At 53.0% G+C, this 19,436-nt stretch overlaps 7 protein-coding genes across 7 annotated transcripts; 4 read left to right on the top strand and 3 right to left on the bottom strand.

The window, feature by feature from the left end:
* Nucleotides 1-23: 23 nt before the first annotated feature.
* Nucleotides 24-452, top strand: NCS54_00392300 (Hypothetical protein; the record flags this gene model as incomplete). The annotated part of the gene is made up of 2 exons (XM_053149478.1): nt 24-275; nt 330-452. The coding sequence occupies exons 1-2, from the start codon at nt 87-89 to the stop codon at nt 450-452; spliced, it is 312 nt and encodes a 103-aa protein (XP_053005453.1). The 5' UTR covers nt 24-86.
* A 586-nt stretch (nt 453-1,038) lies between these two features.
* Nucleotides 1,039-3,973, bottom strand: NCS54_00392200 (Hypothetical protein; the record flags this gene model as incomplete). Its single annotated transcript, XM_053149477.1, has 3 exons — nt 1,039-2,724; nt 2,776-3,801; nt 3,902-3,973. 3 exons carry the CDS (start codon nt 3,971-3,973, stop codon nt 1,039-1,041), a joined length of 2,784 nt encoding a protein of 927 aa, XP_053005452.1.
* A 461-nt stretch (nt 3,974-4,434) lies between these two features.
* On the top strand, nt 4,435-5,127 carry NCS54_00392100 (Hypothetical protein; the record flags this gene model as incomplete). Its single annotated transcript, XM_053149476.1, has 2 exons — nt 4,435-4,471; nt 4,535-5,127. The coding sequence occupies 2 exons, from the start codon at nt 4,435-4,437 to the stop codon at nt 5,125-5,127; spliced, it is 630 nt and encodes a 209-aa protein (XP_053005451.1).
* Nucleotides 5,128-5,327: 200 nt separating this feature from the next.
* Nucleotides 5,328-6,670, bottom strand: NCS54_00392000 (Hypothetical protein; the record flags this gene model as incomplete). The annotated part of the gene is made up of 3 exons (XM_053149475.1): nt 5,328-5,683; nt 5,732-6,428; nt 6,476-6,670. 3 exons carry the CDS (start codon nt 6,668-6,670, stop codon nt 5,328-5,330), a joined length of 1,248 nt encoding a protein of 415 aa, XP_053005450.1.
* Nucleotides 6,671-8,946: 2,276 nt separating this feature from the next.
* NCS54_00391900 (Hypothetical protein) lies at nt 8,947-9,313 on the top strand (the record flags this gene model as incomplete). The annotated part of the gene is made up of 2 exons (XM_053149474.1): nt 8,947-9,155; nt 9,220-9,313. The coding sequence occupies exons 1-2, from the start codon at nt 9,034-9,036 to the stop codon at nt 9,311-9,313; spliced, it is 216 nt and encodes a 71-aa protein (XP_053005449.1). The 5' UTR covers nt 8,947-9,033.
* Nucleotides 9,314-11,724: 2,411 nt separating this feature from the next.
* NCS54_00391800 (BZIP domain-containing protein) lies at nt 11,725-13,583 on the top strand (the record flags this gene model as incomplete). The annotated part of the gene is made up of 3 exons (XM_053149473.1): nt 11,725-12,210; nt 12,267-13,282; nt 13,337-13,583. 3 exons carry the CDS (start codon nt 11,725-11,727, stop codon nt 13,581-13,583), a joined length of 1,749 nt encoding a protein of 582 aa, XP_053005448.1.
* A 2,621-nt stretch (nt 13,584-16,204) lies between these two features.
* Nucleotides 16,205-18,458, bottom strand: NCS54_00391700 (Protein kinase domain-containing protein; the record flags this gene model as incomplete). The annotated part of the gene is made up of 7 exons (XM_053149472.1): nt 16,205-16,718; nt 16,776-17,227; nt 17,304-17,459; nt 17,509-17,713; nt 17,774-17,885; nt 18,047-18,169; nt 18,416-18,458. 7 exons carry the CDS (start codon nt 18,456-18,458, stop codon nt 16,205-16,207), a joined length of 1,605 nt encoding a protein of 534 aa, XP_053005447.1.
* Between the last annotated feature and the right edge of the window lie 978 nt (nt 18,459-19,436).

Here is a 19,436-nt window from a genome sequence, read left to right as displayed (position 1 = left end):
CACGGATAGCTCCCTCGATCGTCCCGAATTCGCTCTCGCCGACCGCATACACGAATTCCGCAGGCCCCGAATATACATCTACCAACATGAGGCCTACCCAAGCCCTCTCCGTCGGCCGATACCGCCACCTCAAGCTCACCACCAAGGATGTTGGCAAAGGTTTCTACAAGGGTAACCGCACCGGTTCAATGGGTCGACACACAAAGTACGGAGGCTACGTGATCGAGTGGAACAAGGTCCGGACATATGCTGTGCCGAATCTCAAGGACTTCAAGGTGAGGAGCGAATTGCACACAAAGAGGACGACTGTGCTAACACCGATGCTGTAGCTCACGCCGTTTGTGAGCCGCCAAGTCAAGGCGGAACCCGGTGACTACCAAGGCCTCGACAAGGGCCCTCAAGACCCCTACTTCTACGTCGAGCAGTGGAAGCGATACAACGGTGTGGATTGAGCAAACTGAATAGTCGAGATGCTATATTCGGACACACAATGGGCCTAGAAGGATGGAATTATGAATCTCTGCCAGAGACTGGGACCCTCTCGCAAGACTGTATATACCCACGTACACTGTACCACCATGTATGATTATGTACTCACCATCATCAAGCACGACAAGAGCTGGATGATCAACGGTTTCTTAAAAGCTGGCCGGGTGTTCATTACGGGAACAATATTTGGTACATCAACCAAACTATTTGTTCATATCCCCATGAGAACAAGAAAGAAGGATGAACCACTGAATACCCCTCAGGCTCTATACTCTGCCTTGGACTTAATGTTCGTCTGGTTGTATTAAATAAGAAAAATGACGACTGTAAGTAAGGATTTACAAAGGATGGCCTCGTTGGGATTCCCAAGAGCCCTCAAGGTGAGTGTGCTGAATATCCGCTCCCTTATTTCCAAAGATACAAGGAAAAAACACAAAGAAGCAATAAACGACTGTGCTCTGGCGCACGGGGATATCCTGGCTGTACCCAAAATAATACATTCTGACCAAATCCCATCCATTGCGCCAAAATCGACAATTACTCCTCCTCTTACTTGACACGGGGAAGCTCCTCTTGAGCCGTAACGAATGTGTCCAAGCCAGGTCGCTCGGGGGCCGGCACTGCTAGAGTCAATCCCTCCTCTTTCTTCTCTCCATTTTCTTTAAATTCTTCGGTTTGCTTTGTCGACTGCGCCGAGTCATTGCCCAAAACACTTGGGCTCATGGGCCGCGATCCCGGAAGCGGGGTGACGTTGGATTGCAAGGTCATCATACTCGCCGTCTCAGCTTCCCTATTCAAGCTGAATGGCAGTGCGATGCCGTCGAGATAAGGACGCTTGCCAGCTACCCCAGTTGCAGGTGCGTCTTCTTCTTGCGTTGTCATTTGGGTTGTCTGCGTCGGCTGAGTTGAGTCATCATCCACAAGAACCAAACTCATAGGCCTTGAGCCCGGGAGCGGAGTAGCGGTCGAGTGTAGAGTCATCATGCTTGCTGTATCAGCTTCCTTATTGAGGCTGAACGGCAAAGCGATGCCATCAAGGAACGGCCGCTTTCCTGCAACACCAGTCTCTGGCACAAAATCAGGACTGAGCAATCCAGGCTTAGCGGCTTCCTGCTCCCTCCTCTGCTCCAAGAGATGGGCGACAGGCATATCCTCACTGATAACCATGCTGCCTGTCTGATTCTCATCGACAACCGTCTTGCGATGAGATCGGCTGCGAGATTGGTCTGACAGCATCTCGGGCCTATCTTGGCCTTCGATGTCGGCAAAGGAACGTGCCCCTTGTCCATCAGCTGGCGTAGCAACGCGGACCTCGGGCTCTTCGCCCGCCTTCTTCTCTCTTTCAACCGTCATCTCATCGTGCTTGGAACCCCACAGCGACCACATTGCCAGGCCCCAGCTCTTTTGTTTCTTGCCCTCCACCAGCTCCGAGTCAACCCGTCGTCGTCCCGCCAAGGCAGTAGGGGGAGGATACTCGCCAGGGCCAAATTCATGATAGCCTGCCACCATGTCATCGATAATCTTCTTGTGAACCTTTGCCTTAGCCGAAGCGAAGCGGTTATCCCACTGTTTCCTCATCGCAAGCCATTTCTTGACGGTACCCTCCTTCACAACACCAACTGTGGCAGGCTGAACACAACATGCGGGTAATTCAGCTTCGGGGGCCAAAGGCAAAGTAGCACCGTGACGAGTAACCTTCTGCCGAATCATGTGGTTCTTGAAGGGTGGGAGGGGGTCACCGGCCTTTCCAACCTGACCAGGCGGAAGGTTGGTAGCAGACCTCTCTAGTTCTGGGGTTTTGGGCCTTTTTGATCGCTCGCCCTCGGATCCAGACTCAGAAATGACTGAGATAGCGTCGTCGTCAAGAATATCAATGCCTCGCTTCTGAGCCCTGGCCAGAGCCCAGGCGCTAAACTGAGCAATGGATCTGTACATGTGCTTGGCAGGTCGAGTGAAGCTGAGTGTTGGCGCCACATGGCAGAGATCATCCCATATTTGGAGCTGGACATCGGTTGGCTTGTACTGCTCCAACCGAGCCCTTCCTTCTTCTGTCAAGGCTTCCTCAGGTGGTGCATATTTGGCAGGATTAGCACACTTGTGAGCCAGATAGATTTGCTCGTCACGAAGAATCTCTCCTCCTCCAACCATGATGAGAAGAGGTGGCAGACCACCCAAGGTAGGCTGCATGACGGGGCTAACTAGTGGATGAGCCAGGAGTTCATTAGAAGTATACATCTAGGGATCCAGGTCAGCTTTTAATCATTCCAATCATGTTTGGCAGCCTACCTGAATCTGATCCTTGAGCTTGACCATTTCACCGTCGATGGCGACTGAAAGAAGCTTATCAGGATTGATTGGAATCCCACCGTTGATCCAGTCTGATCTGCACGAGGCATCGGATGGTTCCTTCTTTACAACAGGTGCGTGCTGCTTCTCCTTGAGCTCTTGCGTTCCTGGCGTCTTCTTGGTCTGGTTGTTCTTCTTCTTCAAAGCCGCCTCTCTGAGCATCGCAATATCATCCTCGTTGGGTGGCGGCCATGCCTGAGAGGGCTTGTGGTGAAATCCAAACTGAGGGATGTAGTCCATCGGCGCTTCTCCAGAGACGCTGGGGAACGAGTGTGTCAGGTCGACCCATGGGCTGATCAGTACGGCGCCAGCAGGCAATGGAATTCCTTGATCCCTCAGAACACATAACAGAGACATGACCATGCCGCCGCCTGCAGAGTCTCCTGCCAGCACAATGGTCGTGGGATCTTGAACCGTCAAGAGATAGAGGTAGGCGGCGAGACAATCGTGAAGGCCGCAAGGGAAAGGAAACTGTGGCGACAGTCGATAGCGAGGCGCGAATACACGCGCCTTGAGCTTGCGAGCATGGCGCTGCATCTGATACCGATGCTCATCCACGCTGCCAAAGTAGTATGCACCTCCGTGGATGTACATCATGACGCGTCGCGAATTGCCGCCATTCTGCTTCCTTTCCCAGGCATCCGAGCGCATCTCGATCCATTCAGCCTCGAGAGAGCTCTTGGGCTTCCGCCACTGCCACCACTTCTCGCCGCCGACCTGCCGGAGGCCGTCGGTGCCCAGGTGCTTATGGAGGAGCTCGGCGGCGCGGGTCAATTGCTCCTCGGGAACGGTCGCATCCTCGACCTTGACCCATTGCGGATGCGGCACCCATTGCGCGGTAAAGGCTTGAAGCTCCTCGACGGTGTGGTGGGATGAGTACTCGAGGAACGACCGAATCAGGTGAAGGCCTTCATCGTAGGACAGATGGGCAGTTGGGCGTTGCCTCAGGGGCTTCCTGTTAAAGTACTGCAGAGGATTGTCGCGTCAGTAAAAAAAAGCAATTGAAATGCATCAGGCTGCATGACCGTTGGGCACGGGATGGATCCATGGATCTCACAGCACGTACATGTGAAAAGAGAGTCGACACGACAGTTGGCGTCACTGCCAGTGAGACTGAGGTGGTGTTGAGCGAGTTCATGGCGCTGACCAGAGCTAGATACGGCAGAGGCTTCTGTTACAAACGCGCCGTCTGCCCACGAAAAAGCTTGTTGAGACTACAAAGACTTCATGTCTGGTCGATCAGCGTGAGAAGTAGGTCACGGCTGAACACACAGTACAAGCATGTAGGTTGGTTGTCTCGGTGCTGGTGCTGGTGCTGGTGCTGAATGCTAGGGTCCCATGATGTCATGCCCCTGACTTTGCGGGACGGGAACGTCGAGTCCGCCTGCTGCATGCAGCGAGTGAGTCGCTCGGTTCTTCAGGCCTGGCCCGTGCGTTTGTGGAGGGAAATCAGTGGGTTTTGCGCTGTCGTAGCGTGTGTGGGTGCGCGATTGGGTTGGGTCTGGGCCTGGGCAAGGAAGAAAAAAAAACACCAAAATTTTTGTGCAGAGCCATCTCTGAGTTGCCCCTCCAAACCCCACCAACAACGACTTGACAACCATGGCCTCTTCAGAACCCGTGCAGCTGCCTCCGGCGGGTGAGTCTGAATAATTTATATCAATTTATCATTATTCAAAATCACTAACTTTGTACTCAACAGCCGAGCGCCAATCCGAGTTCGAGCAAGCCGTCGCATACGCCCTTCACCTGTGGCCTGCCCTCACCCTCTCAGTCCAGAACGGCTGGGGTGGCCCAGACTCTGCCGACAAGCGCGACTGGTTCGCTGGTGCCGTTGTCGACCTATTCCCCGAGTTCACCGATGCGCCACCCGCCCAGAACGACAAGAACGCCAAGGTCCCTGAGGAGCCTGATCTGGAGGATGTCGAGACGGTTCTCCTGCAGGTCATGGTCGACGAGTTCGAGGTCAACGTCGACGACGATTCCGGCACCGAAGTTGCGACTAACATCATTCGTGCGCGTACGGGATGCGCTGTGGGCAAATTTGACGACGTTCAGGCTCTCCGCACACGCTGGTTGAACCGCAAGGGGACAAAGGTTGATCAGATGTTCAAGAAGGCCGAGGATGCCGATCAGGACACAGACTGGGAGAGCGACGATGATGAAGAAGACGATGAAGGCGGTGCTGATGTCGAGATGGACGAAGCTCCCGCGCTGGTGTCTGCACCAAAGGAAAAGCCCCAACCACAAGTCGACGAAGACGGCTTCACCATGGTCACCAAGAAGAAGAGGTAAAAGTGGGAAGGACCAAAATAAAACGAATGGCTTGAATGAAGAGCACATCAGACACGTGCTCCTGGTATTAATACCCAAAAACAAGATACAAGGCATGTGGCTCTTTCAATCTGCCACATTTGGTTTCACATATACCGAACGCCGAGCTGGACGAGCGACACTCCCATCACACCCACATATACTTGGACATCTACTCAGCCTTACTCCCAGTCGTCATCGCTTTCCTCCTCGCTTTCGGACTCCTCCTCCTTCTTAGAGTCCTTAGGGCTGTTGGGAGTCTGGGTCGTCTTGCCAGATGTCGCGCCGACAACGTCGTAGCTAGCTTCACTATCGGCCTGCGACTTTTCGTCGTTGGACTTGCGGGCTTCGGTCGGCTTCAGGAGCTTTTGCGCAGGAGGTTGGATGGTCGTCGAGGATGCGGCAGAGGCAGTCTTGGGTTCGGTCTTGGCCACGGGGGTGCCGTCGTCGTCGTCGCTAGACTCGTCGTCGGAATCAGAATCTTCGTCGGAATCAGAATCGTCGTCATCCCAGCCAACCTCGTCCTCAGTAGAGGCAGCTATGGTGTTGTTAGCACAGTTAAGTAGGAACGCGCATTTCGGTTTACCCTTGAGGAGATCCCGTCGTCTAGCTTCAGCTGTCTCAATACCGTGGCGAAGGAAATAGTATCGCTTCCAAAAGTCAACGTAAGGAACCTGGTCGGGAACCAGCTTCTCCATGGTAGCTCGAAGGTCGGGGAATTTCTGCAGATCGCTGTTGATATCGGGTGTCTTCTTGTCGGCATCGAATTCCTTGGACCAAGTCTCATACTCGGCGCTGTTGGGGTCCTTGGTGAAGCTTTCGGTCGAAGTATGAATTACATGCAGCTGGGCGTCAAACCGAGAGGTGTGAATCACCCGCTTGCCCTGAGCATCCTTACTCTCAAAGAGAACTGTGCCGCTCTGGTCAGACGCCTGAGGAGGGGCGATGCTAATGGCATCACGGAGAAAGTTGCGGACGTTGCCACCGAATCGGATGAGGGCCTCGTCAGCGGCATCCTCAGCTCGCTGGAGATCCTTCAGTCGCTTCGCAGCCTCGGCCTTGATACGTGCCAGCGCATCTCCGTCCTCCTCGCTTCCTCGTGCCTTGGTAGCTGTAGAAGGGTCCTCCTCTCCATCCTTGGAGCTCTCGCCGGTAGTACTCGGGTTGAGGGAAAGATTCCGCGTGTGGCTCAGGATGGATGCGCGCAGGCCTGTCAGGCCCTTTGACGCATCTTCGCCTACTTCAGCCAACTCCTTGGAAGCTTGTGTGTACACCGACTCGCCCTGCGCATGTCAGAATGGGCTAGGCTCATGAAGCCGAGCTCTCATACCTGCTTGACAACATTGCCCAAGAACCCACCGATCCTAGCACCCCAGGGGCTGTTGGAGAAAGCCTTGTAAGCTTCCTGGAAGTCCTCATTTAGCGACGACTGGGCTTGCTCAGGCTTGGAACCATCCTTGGACTCTGAACCCTCGGGCTTTTTAGCGTAGATATCCTCCTGGATGTGGTCGTACGCTAGATCCATGACGGCAGTCGACGGTTGTGATACGCACTTGATCGGATCGCCTCGGGCTCTTGATTAAGTTCGATGCAGGCCGTAAGTGGCAGTTCAAGAATGCTCAAGGACACTTCATTCAAGTTGTTCTGTCGTTGTCTTGAACTCCCTTGAAATGGAGCTGCCTTGCCTCCTGACCCGCGGGGTCCAATGGCGTCTCGCACGGGCCAGCGCCTGGGTCTGCACGTGATAACCGTAGCTTTGGCTGGGAATAGCTCAAAGTGAGTTAACCTACACACGCCATTTCAAAAATGGTGACAATGGCTCAAATTCAGTGAGGCAGTTCGCTGGCGAGAAGTCTGTGGGGATTTCATTGAATTTCAATTGTCTCCCTATCAAAATGGCTGATGCAATATCTATATTGATAAACTATTGAGGCTTGGTGGCTTAAGACACACTCGCAATAATGTTCTTTTGGCCACGAACTGTCACGTCGTGAATATCCCTGGAAAGTTTCGCTCCATGAACCGCAATGTCTTGACCTGAACGCACACAAATAAAGCGGCACATTAAGGGCTCAGAAAGACACTAACCCCCATCAATGGAGAATTGTCTCTCGTGTAGCACGTCTAGCCTCAGCGACCTCAACATATCCCGGCTACCACCCGAGGGTCAAGAACTCAATGAAACTGTAAAGACATCACGTGTAGACGTGATTGCTCTTAAAGTCTCCCCGGAACTAATCTCAGGGGAGGATCTGCTAACAACTTTACTGTATTTCATTTTTTCTTATCCCGCGTGCCTCGGCAAGGACTCGAGCCATGCACGGCACCAGTATTCTACAGTAGCTGTAATAGAAGATGTATCATGAGTTTGTTATGACTGTACATTGCTACGCAAAGCCGAGTACTTATGATCTGAGCGGAAATATGTGCAAACTGAAGTATCACTACCTCGCGTGGGCGTGGTTCACCAACCCCTGCTGTGGACGGCTTGGAGGAAGATCCTTGCTGAATGATGAAGTGCTTGGAAATCCGGGGTACATGGGAGAGCACGACGATCGCCGTTAAGACAGTACGCTAACAAATTATGCAACGAACAAGAGCAAAATAACTACTAAGGGAACATTGCTAGACATGTATGAGAAACGAGGGGGAGCTTAGTGCGTAGCATAAGGCATTCGACACTCATCCTGCCCTCCGAATCCGCAAGAGTCTCAAAGTGATGGTTTGATTGCGTGAAAACAAACAGACCACATCGATGAACAAGTCAACTGTACGGAGAGGCACACCTGAAGAATTGAACTTGATGATTGGACCTCATTGACGACCCTTCGAGCTGATGGTGTTGATACCCTTCAGGAACTGCGAACAAGAGGGGACCCTTGATCAGGAACATGGCCTGAGGCCTTTCACATGCCTGAAGCCATCTAGTCCGATGATGTAGATGTAATCGAGAAATGTCCAAAAACAATCATAGTTGATTTCCCTGTTTATCGATGCTGACGTCAAAGTCTCGATCGTCGGCTCCTTACGGGAGGGCTTTTCGTCCTTCAAAGTCATCTGACCTCGATCGCGATCTGAACGAGGGGCTAGAACTAGCCAGACGCGAGTCAAAGTGTAGCTCGACGTCTGGGATTGGTTCCAAGTGACTGGACCTCGTCGCATGGCTGATGGTCCGGGTTTTCTCACAACAAGCCATGCCCAGAGTCGTGTTGTCATTGTGCATCAAGACGTCCACCTAGGGCCAATCAGAGCTGCGGCCCTGAGCTAGTGGATCCGCTCGGGGAGGACCTAAGCTTGGAGCCGCAAATGTCCTGCAGTGATCCTCAGTCTTCCCGTGCTCGGAGACTTGGCAGCACCCAATCAGCTTCGCGAATGCCTTAACGAAACCGTCCCTGGCACGAGGTGTTCATCACCCCGGGCGCAAGAAAGGGTGGCCCCAGAGGCGCCCGAAAGCATCCTTGGCCAGGATCAAAACATGCCCTTTGGAAGAAGCCACCGCGGGGTCTAATGACGTAGTGGGCGAGTGTTGGATTCTGCAATCAGCTGTGGTGGGGGACTCACTGACGTCACATCATCGATCGGTTTGCTGAAGTTCGATCCCAAGTGTTTCTTGATAGGTCCATGGCGGTAATTTGGTGAATCGGCATAACGACTGGTACACAGACATGAGAAACCTCAACAATTCCAACAAGTAATCCACCTGCTTGCATCGTGAGACTAACCTAAGGCCTCTCGTCTTTGCAAATTTGCTACTTAAACCCCAGGTCCTCCCACCTCTAGATCTCCTTTCTGTCTCATCATCACACAACAACTCAAACAATCATCTCAACCTTCAAACCAAACAACCAAACCACCACCTCAACCCCCAAAACAACCAACAACTTCACAATGGAGACCGCTAAGCAGGCTTTCAACTACGTCGCCGAGAGCGTCCAGGGTGCCACCTCCGGTGTCAGCAAGGAGGCCAACAAGGAGGTCGCCAAGGACTCTAACGCTCCCCTCGGCACTCGGTAAGCAGCTTCCGCATACTCCTGGCCAGGGCTTCAAAATCAGAATGCTAACAGTTTTACTCAGTGCCTCTGCCGCCAAGGATGCCCTTTCCGACAAGGTCGACGAGACCACCCACGACAACAAGGCCGAGGTCCACAAGCAGATCGCCAAGGAATAAATCACGCTTAATGATGGCATGAATCGGAACGGCGTTGCAAGCAGGGAGCATTGGGAATTGATAGGCTTAACGACTAGAAGCCAATAAACAACTGTAATAAACGACGCGCTCATTGCAATGGTGACTTGTGAATGTCTTGATAACTGGCGATGTTTGATTGGAATGTTGGAGAAAAACGCCTAACCAACATGAGGAGCAAGAAGGTTGCGATGCCAATTGTAAACAGCCAAACAGCAGCCGCCTTCTGCTATGTATGGCCAGACAACTTGGAGATAATCGCTACCCTCGTTGATGATTACTCCTAGACTTGTACCTGCAAATCGTTGAGGATATAAAGACTTGGCCTCATTGGTAGCAATGTCAATTATTCGTTGCCTCAATGCCCTGTGGCTGGAGGCAATAAAATGTGTATGCTTGTCACCCGAGTAGCATCATGATCACATAGATAGCTAAACATCTACTATGCATGGAGTCTAATGAGGTTCGACATGAAAAGGAGATCACGCAACACATTCAACAGATCAAGAGACTGAACAAAAACAAGAGCAGGCATCTCCCACCTCTCGGCATGAACCGAGGGAGTCGTCCGCCTTGAGACAGACGACACGTGAAGTCGAACCGCCAACAAGGATGATTCCAAAACATGCATAATAAGGCCCTAGCCACATTTGTTAAACCCCGCGGGTTCGCTGTGATTCGTCAAGTTTAGAGATTCGGTAGTTGGACGTGGTTGAATTCTCCGATCAAGCCAAGAGTGCGAGAGGTTGGATTTCCGGGCTACGTCACGAAATTTGAGGTGCAAGAACAAATCCGGGGCATCGAAATTCGAGGGCATTCGTTCGGGGAGTTCGATGACCTGAGGCGAGGATTGTCCCATCAGGCAAGTCGGCATGATTGGTCGGCAAAAAAAGGCGAATGCACGGAGGAACAAAGTCCGAATCTTGAGTAAAGCCGGGGGCGGGGGGAATGAGATGACTGCTCGGGAGGCGCTTCGGCGATAAGGGAGTGAGGCCGGAGGCGGTGCTGGGGCATGACGGTGGTGCACGGTGCGACTTTTGCGGTTAGAAAAAGGTTAGCAGCCTGGTAGTTGGGCCGGATCTGGGAAGGGTCAAGCTGTGGTATCAGTCGGAGCTGAGAGTCGAATTGATTGTATACGCATGCGTGAGTTGGGAGTCGTGGTCACGGCTTGTCTCGGCGGCATGACAACAAGAACCCGACGAGCTGCAACTGCAACAATGGGTTGTGCACATGGCCGTTCATAAATGCGAGGACCGGACGAGGCCACAAGAGGAGAAGGGGAGATTCGGGGAACCTGTGCATGATGGCGAAGGGCGCGGGCATGTCAATTAATAGCGGCGGAGGCAGATCAGCCAGGCATGCCGGGTGCCCGGTGGGGGACAGGCCAATGGACGAAGAGAACAGGCCGGTGTGGACGGAAATGACGGTCTGTTTGATCTCAAACGTGAGTCAGATGGAGCAGAAAAAGAGCGTGCTCGAGCCTCGTTTTGGCATGGCCTGGGTGGCTTTTTGTTTCGTCTTGTTGTAAGTCTCGATGGTTTGATGCGTCTATGGTCCATGGATGGGGCCGGTGACCGGTCGCGCCGGCTGACAAATGCACCTGGCGACTCGATCCGCACTGTCATCCATCCCAATGCCACCATCCAGCCTCCTCACTCTGACCTCTTCCTTTGTCTCCCCCCACTCGACGGTCCCTTTTTCCTGATCCCCGTTTACAGGGCTTACGGCAGAAGCGACTAGAAGAAATCTTTGTGACTCAGGCAGCAAAAGTCTTTCGCGGCGTTCCGTTCTTGCCGCAGCGTCTCCCGCAGCTCTCCTTGTACACACGCGGCCCGCCACCTCTGAACCTGCACCTACGGCCGCCTACAGTGCGACTGCCAGGTACCCCTCACCCTCTGTAGGTACCTGCCACCTGCCCTGCACGCTCGGCGGGCGCTCTCAGTGCTGAGCCTGCACTGCAGCCAACCAGCTACAACCTGGCCCCCGCCAAACTCTGGCTCTCGTCCACCCCATCCGCCTGACGCCAGCTGCCACCCATCGCAACGATTCCATCATCCATCTTACATAGTAACCTGGTCCCTTGAGATCTCAATCCGAAAATCCCCTTATTCCGCCTCGTTTATCAATCTCTTGCCTGCTCATTGTGTCATATACGCGCGAGAACCGTGTATCGCTTCGCATTACAAAGCCCCGCTCGCTGCTCTAGTCTGAGTGGCCGCCAACACACCGACGACGCCGCTACACAGGCTCTTTGCCCCCCTCTTGCGAGAGAGCCTGGAACGGCAGAGAGCTTGGATTGATATCCATCTTCTACCCTTGTCTTCTCTTGCCACGGTCCGCGACCATTTCTCATCCTCTGCGCCGCATCTCGTCGACCTTCTTTGACCTTCGCGATGGCTTCTGCTGGCACTGGTGGCTCTTTGCCACCCAACTTCCTCTTGACCCCGCAACAGCAGAACCTGCTCTTCGCTGCTCTCAACTCCAACAAGCAGCAGATCTCTGCGACTCCTGCGAACAACGCCCTGTCACTTTCCCCGACTTCGTTTCACAACTCGGCCGCTCAGCCCAAGGGTGCTACGAACACGGCATATCAGGAGAGCCCCTTCCTTGATAACTACGACTACGACTTTGGCGATTCCAGCTTCGACTTCTCCTTTGCTACCGATGATCAGCCCTCCATGATTGGAGATATTCCTTCCGCTGCCGGCGCCGCAACCTCCAAGTCCGACTCTACAGAGAATGAGGGTACTGAAAAGCGAAGCCACCCCGATGATGAGGACGAGGAGACCAGCCCTGGAAAAGACCCTAAGCGCCGCGAGAGCACCGAAAAGGTGCCCAAGAAGCCTGGCCGCAAGCCTCTCACATCTGAGCCCAGCTCGGTATGTTTTTACTCCCAATACTGAAGGTCTGATCCGTTTACTAACACACACTCTAGAAGCGCAAGGCCCAGAACCGAGCCGCCCAACGAGCCTTCAGAGAGCGCAAGGAAAAGCATCTCAAGGATCTCGAGACCAAGGTTGAAGAGTTGGAAAAGGCTTCCCAGGCCGCGAACCACGAGAATGGTTTGCTTCGCGCTCAGGTTGAGCGCATGACATCCGAACTCAACCAGTATAAGCAGAAGGTGTCCTTGATGACAAATAGCAAGGCCCTTCCCAGAGAAAAGGTTCCCTTTGGCAACGCAGCAGTCAGCAACCTCGGCGACGTCAACTTTCAATTCGAGTTCCCCAAGTTCGGCATGCTCCCCGGACCTCCCGTCAACAAGCCGCAGAGATCTGGCTCATCGCCCACAAGCCCACTCCAAAAGGCCTACCCAAGCCCATCAGGCCTCTCCAACGACTCCAGATCACCACAGTCTCAGTTCAAGGATGACTTGGCCAAGTTCTCCGGTGTCTTTAGTCCTTCCATGTCGAGCTCTGCTACGAACCCTTCGCGCGCAAGTGTTGACTCTGCAGGCTACAGTGCCAATGGTGCCACAAGCTCACCATCTGCGTCGTCGCACTCCAACACTGGCCCTAGCTCTTCTTGCGGGACGTCTCCCGAACCCTTTACACAATCACCAATGGGCTTCAAGCCTGTTGATACCATGACGACCATTGGCGAGGAGCAGTCTTCGCATGCTCCGACAGACCACTTCTCGAATGTCGACTTGAGCAGCACCAACTTCGACTGGCTTGCCCAGCAAAATGGCGGCCAGTTTGATCCACAGCTCTTTGGTGATTACCGTGAGCCTCAGGATAATGTTCTGTCAAACCCCTCGTTTGACGACTTCTTCAACGACGCCCTCGACACCGACTTTTTCGTTCCATACAACATGGCGCCCACTAGCCCTGCCTCCAAGCTCAACGCCCAGCCCAAGAAGGCTCCAAACCTCATTGACCAGATTGATGCCCAGCAGAACTCTATTGATGATGAGCCTCTGAAGAAGCAAAATATGAATTGCAATCAGCTCTGGTATGTGACGCCACCACACTATCGCAGTTTTTCATTGTCTGACCCATGTTGCAGGGAGAAACTTCAAGCTTGCCCCAAGGCCCAGAACGGCGAGTTTGACCTGGACGGCCTTTGCTCCGAGCTCACCAAGAAGGCCAAGTGCTCCGGTACTGGCCCTGTGGTGGCGGAGACGGACTTTGACACCATCCTCAAGAAGTACATGGGCAAGGATGTGTCGAGCAGCTGTGTCGCCCACACGCTGGGTGTCGAGATTGAAGCCGACAAGGCCAAAGCCGACAAGCATCTCGGTCTGTCGGCGTGAGATGTATCCACACTCGACACAGAGTCGGTTGTACAGTATCAATCTAACCCCGGCGCTCGGCAAGCAGCTACATACGGAACACGGCGTTTACAACAGAAAGGATGGACTCGGAAAATCAGGGGGATCGTGGCTCTTCTCTTCATTTGCTTCTATCAGAGATGGCCATGAATTGCATGGATGAGAGAAGGGAATTCATCATGGCATGGAGAATGTTGCACACTCAGATGTCGGTTTTCTTGCCTAGGCTTGAGGCTCTTGTTCATATTTTCACTTTGCTTTTCCTTCGGACGGCTTTGTTTTTTTGCTGCTATGAATAATTGACTGATGAGTGGTTTTTGGAGGTCAACAACAAAGGAAGCGCTACCTATGGATGAAAGCGAGAGGAGACTTTTGGAGGAAACAAACAGCCATATGTGTCTGCGTAAGCGTTGATGCGGGATGCGTTGTATGTACATCAGCAACGAGACTATACTCAATCAAACATTTTCCATTGATACACCTTGGTTTGGACCTGACGTTGATATGCTCACTTGAGGGTGGCATTGCTAGGTTGACTGGGAGCTCAAGAGTTAGTTTCTATGTTGCTGCCTTGGAACAGCTTCTCCTGACTGTGCTCACCGTTTCAGTGTATTTATGTAAATAGTGGTGAATGAGTTGAGGTGTTGGTTAAGTGAGAAGGACATTGAGGAAAGGGCATAACTGGCGGCATCTTACCTGCAAGGCATGTATGCTCAACACACCAATTGACTTGGCGACCAACTCAACATGGCATTTATTGAACATACCTTTGGCCCTTTCTCTATATAAATCTGAAGTAGCTGGTATGGCTGGCTAAAAATGGGGGTGTTCACCAAGATCTGAAACGTTGCTGTATGCCCACTGCTGTCTGATCTGCTGTTTACGGGACCTTCAACAAGTCCTCATCAGTACTCTGACTTATACATCCGAATAACCGTATATCTGGAAGACCTATGGTATGGGTTAGGGTTGAAATAGAAAAGACCCTTCCGATTTAGTGGTTCAGTGAGAGGCTTGCTGCAACTCCTAATATAAGGCAGCACAAATGATGTCTGCGCTCGGTTATGTGGATAAGCGACTTGTTTTGCTCATCTTGTGATATGTGAGAATGAAATACGTGAATACTTGAGAGTTATTTGGAGTTGGAACAGAGAGAACGTGGATGTTATTGAATGTAGAAGAGTGCAGCGGATATCACAGGTAGGCCTTCAATGGATCAGCAGACATTGGTTGACAAGGTCACGTTTCGACAAAGTAGCAAGGGCCGATTTACTGATATGATTGCAGCATATTGCACGCGGGCTAGCCATTTGTTTAGAGAGACCTGACAACGCAGTGGGTGCATCAAATCGATTGAGAGATGACATTAACTATAGGGCTGGTACCTGAACTCATTTTCTCCTCATCACGACCACTTATCAACAGTCTCGCCCGGGAGCCTAGAAGTAACCCATTCTCAAAAGTGCATCTCGAGGATGAATCCCGAAGGAGAACAAAACATCAGAGTCATTTGCCTCTAGGATCTGCAGCATCAGCTTGGTGTTCCTCTCTTCTTCTCCACATGGGTGCTTTTGGCGAACCCGATATTACACGAAACACCTAAACTCAGTGAGTTGGCACTGCTCTTTCTTGTTCGACAAGGCCTAGGAGTTTGCACTGGCCATTCCCTAGCAACTCTTCGTATTCACCTGCCAGGTATTATTGCTCTCCTCTATCCCTGTGATGACAGTCCACCTTGGAAGTCAATGGTCTGGTCTACGTTTATGAGATGAGAACAGCACAACAAAGATATGATGGTACTCACTCCTGGAAACGATGGGTAAAAGTTTACATGGGGTATTATTCCAAATATGCTCACAATAACGAACAAGTTAAACCATCAATACTGACATCTCCTCCCAATGCCTCGCCTCTCCTCGCTTGACTCTTCCAACGCACTCCGAAACCTAACCGGCTGTATATAATCTGATCCACCTCAATAGACGTTTGCAGATGTGTCGATCGGGATGGGCAAGTGTAAAATATGAGTATATCCCGAGAAAAAACAACCCCAGCCCCCCCGACAGAGGAACGCCTTTGCGGCTGCGGCACGTAGCCTATGCCGCGGGCCTAAGTGAATGAGATGCCGCCAAATGATGGATAGCTCCACATGCGATATGTCCTCGGTCTTGTGCCAAATAGGTAGTCTGTTTCAAATCAACATTCGTTCCTTGGGATAATGCCCCTCTATATCCTGGGGCGGCAAGGGCGTCTAGCCGTAAACCATGACCGAACGCCGTAATGAATGAAGTAGAGAGGCCGTTTCTCATCGTCCTTTGTCTCCCATCGCCGCGCCGCGCCGCGCCCCGTCCGAGCCCGTCTGTTCCGAGCGTAATATTAACCGGCTACCGAGCTCCATGATACTGACTCGCGTCGGTCGAATCCGAATCCGATTCCATCCGTCATGGAGATACCGCCGAAGCCGTTCGGTATCTGCTGGCCGGGTGCAGACTCGTCGTATAATTGAGCCTCCTACTCCGTAGCGCGGGGGTGCAGTCCGTCGACTGGCCATTAATCCTTCGTCGCTGATACGCGAATGGCCCATTGCGAGCCTCCATCATCCTCTAGCCGATGACAACTCTTGCGCCTTCCTTGCCCAACACACCTCTCTCCTTTGGCTTCGGGCTGTTTGTGCGGCCCTTCTTGCCCTTGAGGAATCCAAACATGCCGCCAGAGCCCTCAGCCTTGCCGTCTGCCACATTGTTGGCATCAGTAGGCAGCGTCGCATCCTGCCGAGCCAGCTCAGACCAGCTACCGCCACCATCAAGCGTTACCTGAACACCTCCCGTGGGACTTGTGACGCGTTGACCAGCAATGATAGGAACGTGACGAGCCCGGAAGTCGTTCTGGTATGGTGGTGGCGGCGCAGGCCGGACCGGACGGCCTTGTCGGCTTTCATTGCTGAGACTCGGGTTGAGAGGTGATTGCTGATAACCTCCGTTGGATGCTGGCATGGGCGTGGCCTCATCCGTCGTGAGAGCCTGGGGGCCGTGATCTGCTGACTCGTTGTTCTGGTTCTGGTTCTGGTTCTGATTCTGATTCTGGTTATGGGCTTCCTCGGTGGCGCCTTCAGTAATTCTTACGTGGCTGGTCAGCATAGGAGCAACAAGGGGAACTTGACAGGTTGTGACTCACCTCTTGTATGCAGCCACCGTGTAATCAAACGGCCTGAAGTCAGTCTCGATCATGCGGTATAGCTCATCTTCCCGGATCTCCTTATCAGTCGCATCTTCCTTTAGACGCTCGCGGGGCTTCTGGCGTCTTGCACGGGCCTCGAGAGGCGCCTCTTCCAAAAGCAGTTCCTCAAGGTCGTACGTGGCGTCAAAATTGGTCTTGTCGGAAGAAGGCACAAAGATGGGCTCGATTCGCTTTTGCTCCAGAAGCTCGAAATCGAAGCATTTGAAGAATTCGTTATTGATGAAGCTCTCCCATGTCGATCCCATTCGAGTTTCTCGGTTCGGGTCGAGGGCGGAGCCGATCGCGTAGAGGCATGCGAGGGAAACGGGAGGCTGTGTTACCGGATATTTAGGGTTTGCGGCCTGGATTTGCTGGCTGAGGGATCCTTCGGAACCACCCTCGAAAGGTCGCTACATCGGGTCAGCGTTTTTGGACTTGGGAGTGGCCTTTGCTGGGTCTGGCAGGACTTCATCATGCCGAACGTACCTTGTTGTAAATGCACTCGTAAAACAAGACTCCCAGTGACCACCAATCAGCTCGCACATCGTATCCCTTCCCGGCGTACACCTCGGGGGCGAGGTAAGCCAGAGTACCGGATTTGCTCGTCAGAGTGCGGCCCTTGACCACGTCGGAAGCAACGTTCTACCACCAGTTAGCTTCGCCCTGTTGTTGGGAATCACGGAAAGCATACAAAATCGGTCAAATGGACATGTCCATCGGCATCCAGGAGGACATTGTCGGGCTTGATATCTCGGTGGATGATATTTTGGGCATGCACGTATCGCAGGGCACATCCCAGTTCGGCAATCCAGAATCTGACCGCCTCTTCGGTAAATGTCTTTCTCGAGATGTGGAATCGCAAATCACCGCCCGTCATCAAATCGACTACAAGATACCTATTGCTGCGCGTGAGCCACTACTGTTGCAAGAGGGATAGAGGCCGGACAGGGGCGTACATGTATTCAATGTCCTGGAAACTGTATCTCAAGTTACAGATGAAAGGGTGGTTGACGTATTCGAGCATTCGGCGCTCACGGATGATGTTACGGACGCTCTCGGATCGTACGACTGCGGGAATAGCATCGCGATTAGCTTAGCTCGAGGACCATAGACATTGCACCACACGGAAAGGCCACGCAGACGATTGCCGGTACAGGTATAAGTGGTACGGCTCAGGGGCGTTGTTCAAGGCCAGCAGTAGGGCGCAACAAGTAGGAACAGAGACCTACCTTCATCTTTGCGGATGTATTTGAGGGCAAAGGACAAATTGGTGTCCTTGCGTTCGACGATTCGAACCTTTCCAAAGGCGCCTCGGCCGACGACTCGCAACAGACGGAAGTGATTGAGGTTCACTGTAAGTAATAGTATCAGTACAATGCTCAAGCCATTTGTTGCACAATTATTCGGTCAAGTCGTGTTGTTGCAAATACGGGGCCCAACGACGACAGAAGAGGTTCGCGCCATGCACGGCACACGTGGGAAATTGGACGGTGCCAAGGGACTTGCGGCTGAAGACGACGAACGACTAGAAGGAGGAAGAGGCGATGGAAGAAGGCGAGGACCAAGAGATCGGGGACAGCAGTAGGCGGTTCACGTACCTTCGCCGTTGAGGTCGACGGGCTTTCCCTGGCCGTTGCCCATCGTGAGGGGATGGATGTGGTGGACGACGTTGAATTATCGTGATCGGTAACAAAGTCCCATGCTGAGTCTCGAGTTGTAAGGAATGGAGCACGAGTGGAGTCGGAACGCCGTGGCAGTATCTCGCAGGGGCACTGTCCTTGGGTGTGATGTATGTAGGTACTGTAGTAAAGAATGCTGTGACGACGTTGACGACGATGATGCGAGGCAGAAGCAGGCCCAACTCAAAAATCAAGTCAGCAGCAAACAAGGCTGGGGCGCTTGTGAAGTTGGAATCGGGACTTGGTGGAAGCAGGGTCTGGTCTGGGCCTTGGCGGGCGGCGCAACCACGGGAGGCGAGACGAGGCGAGATCGGCTCTGCTGTGCAGCGCAGTTGGGGTGATCGGTTCGCTTTTGGGGATGTCGGAGGAGGAGGTGGCGGCGGGAAGAGCAGGCAATTCGGGGAGGGCGTGCGACTTTGTTTGGGGGGAGGGGACCTTTTGAGGGGGAAAAGGAGGACGAGGAGGGGGCTTGTGGAGGCGTTTTGAGGATGCCAAATTGCTTTGCTCCGGGCGTTCAAGAACGAGGTCCCGTTAGTAGATGCCGACGACGATGGCGACAAAACGATTCGTTTGGCGATGATGATGGGGTGACGTTTGGGCGTTTGCGATGCGCTTCCAACGATGTTCTAGACGTCCGTCTGTACGGTACGGTACGGCAGCGCAGCGAGTCCAGTCGAAGAAGCAAGCAGCAACCTGACAGGACGGGACAGTCAAGGAAGAAGAAGGAGAGGAGCCTGGCCTGGCCCGGTAGGAGAGTCGCAAGTGGAAGGGAGGGGGGAGACTAGTTGGGTCCGTTCTAAGGTCTGAGGGTTGGAGGGTCTCGACAGAGTGAGCGAGGGTGCAGGACAGGACAGTAGTAGGTGACTTTTTTCTGGAGCAACCTCCAAGCGTCGAATGGCAGGCAAATAGGCCAGAGACAGCGACAAAACAGCAGAAACTG

This window comes from Fusarium falciforme, chromosome 3, assembly GCF_026873545.1.
Source record: "Fusarium falciforme chromosome 3, complete sequence".
In the NCBI taxonomy this organism is placed as follows: Eukaryota; Fungi; Ascomycota; class Sordariomycetes; order Hypocreales; family Nectriaceae; genus Fusarium; species Fusarium falciforme.
This window is presented reverse-complemented; position numbering and strand designations above follow the sequence as displayed.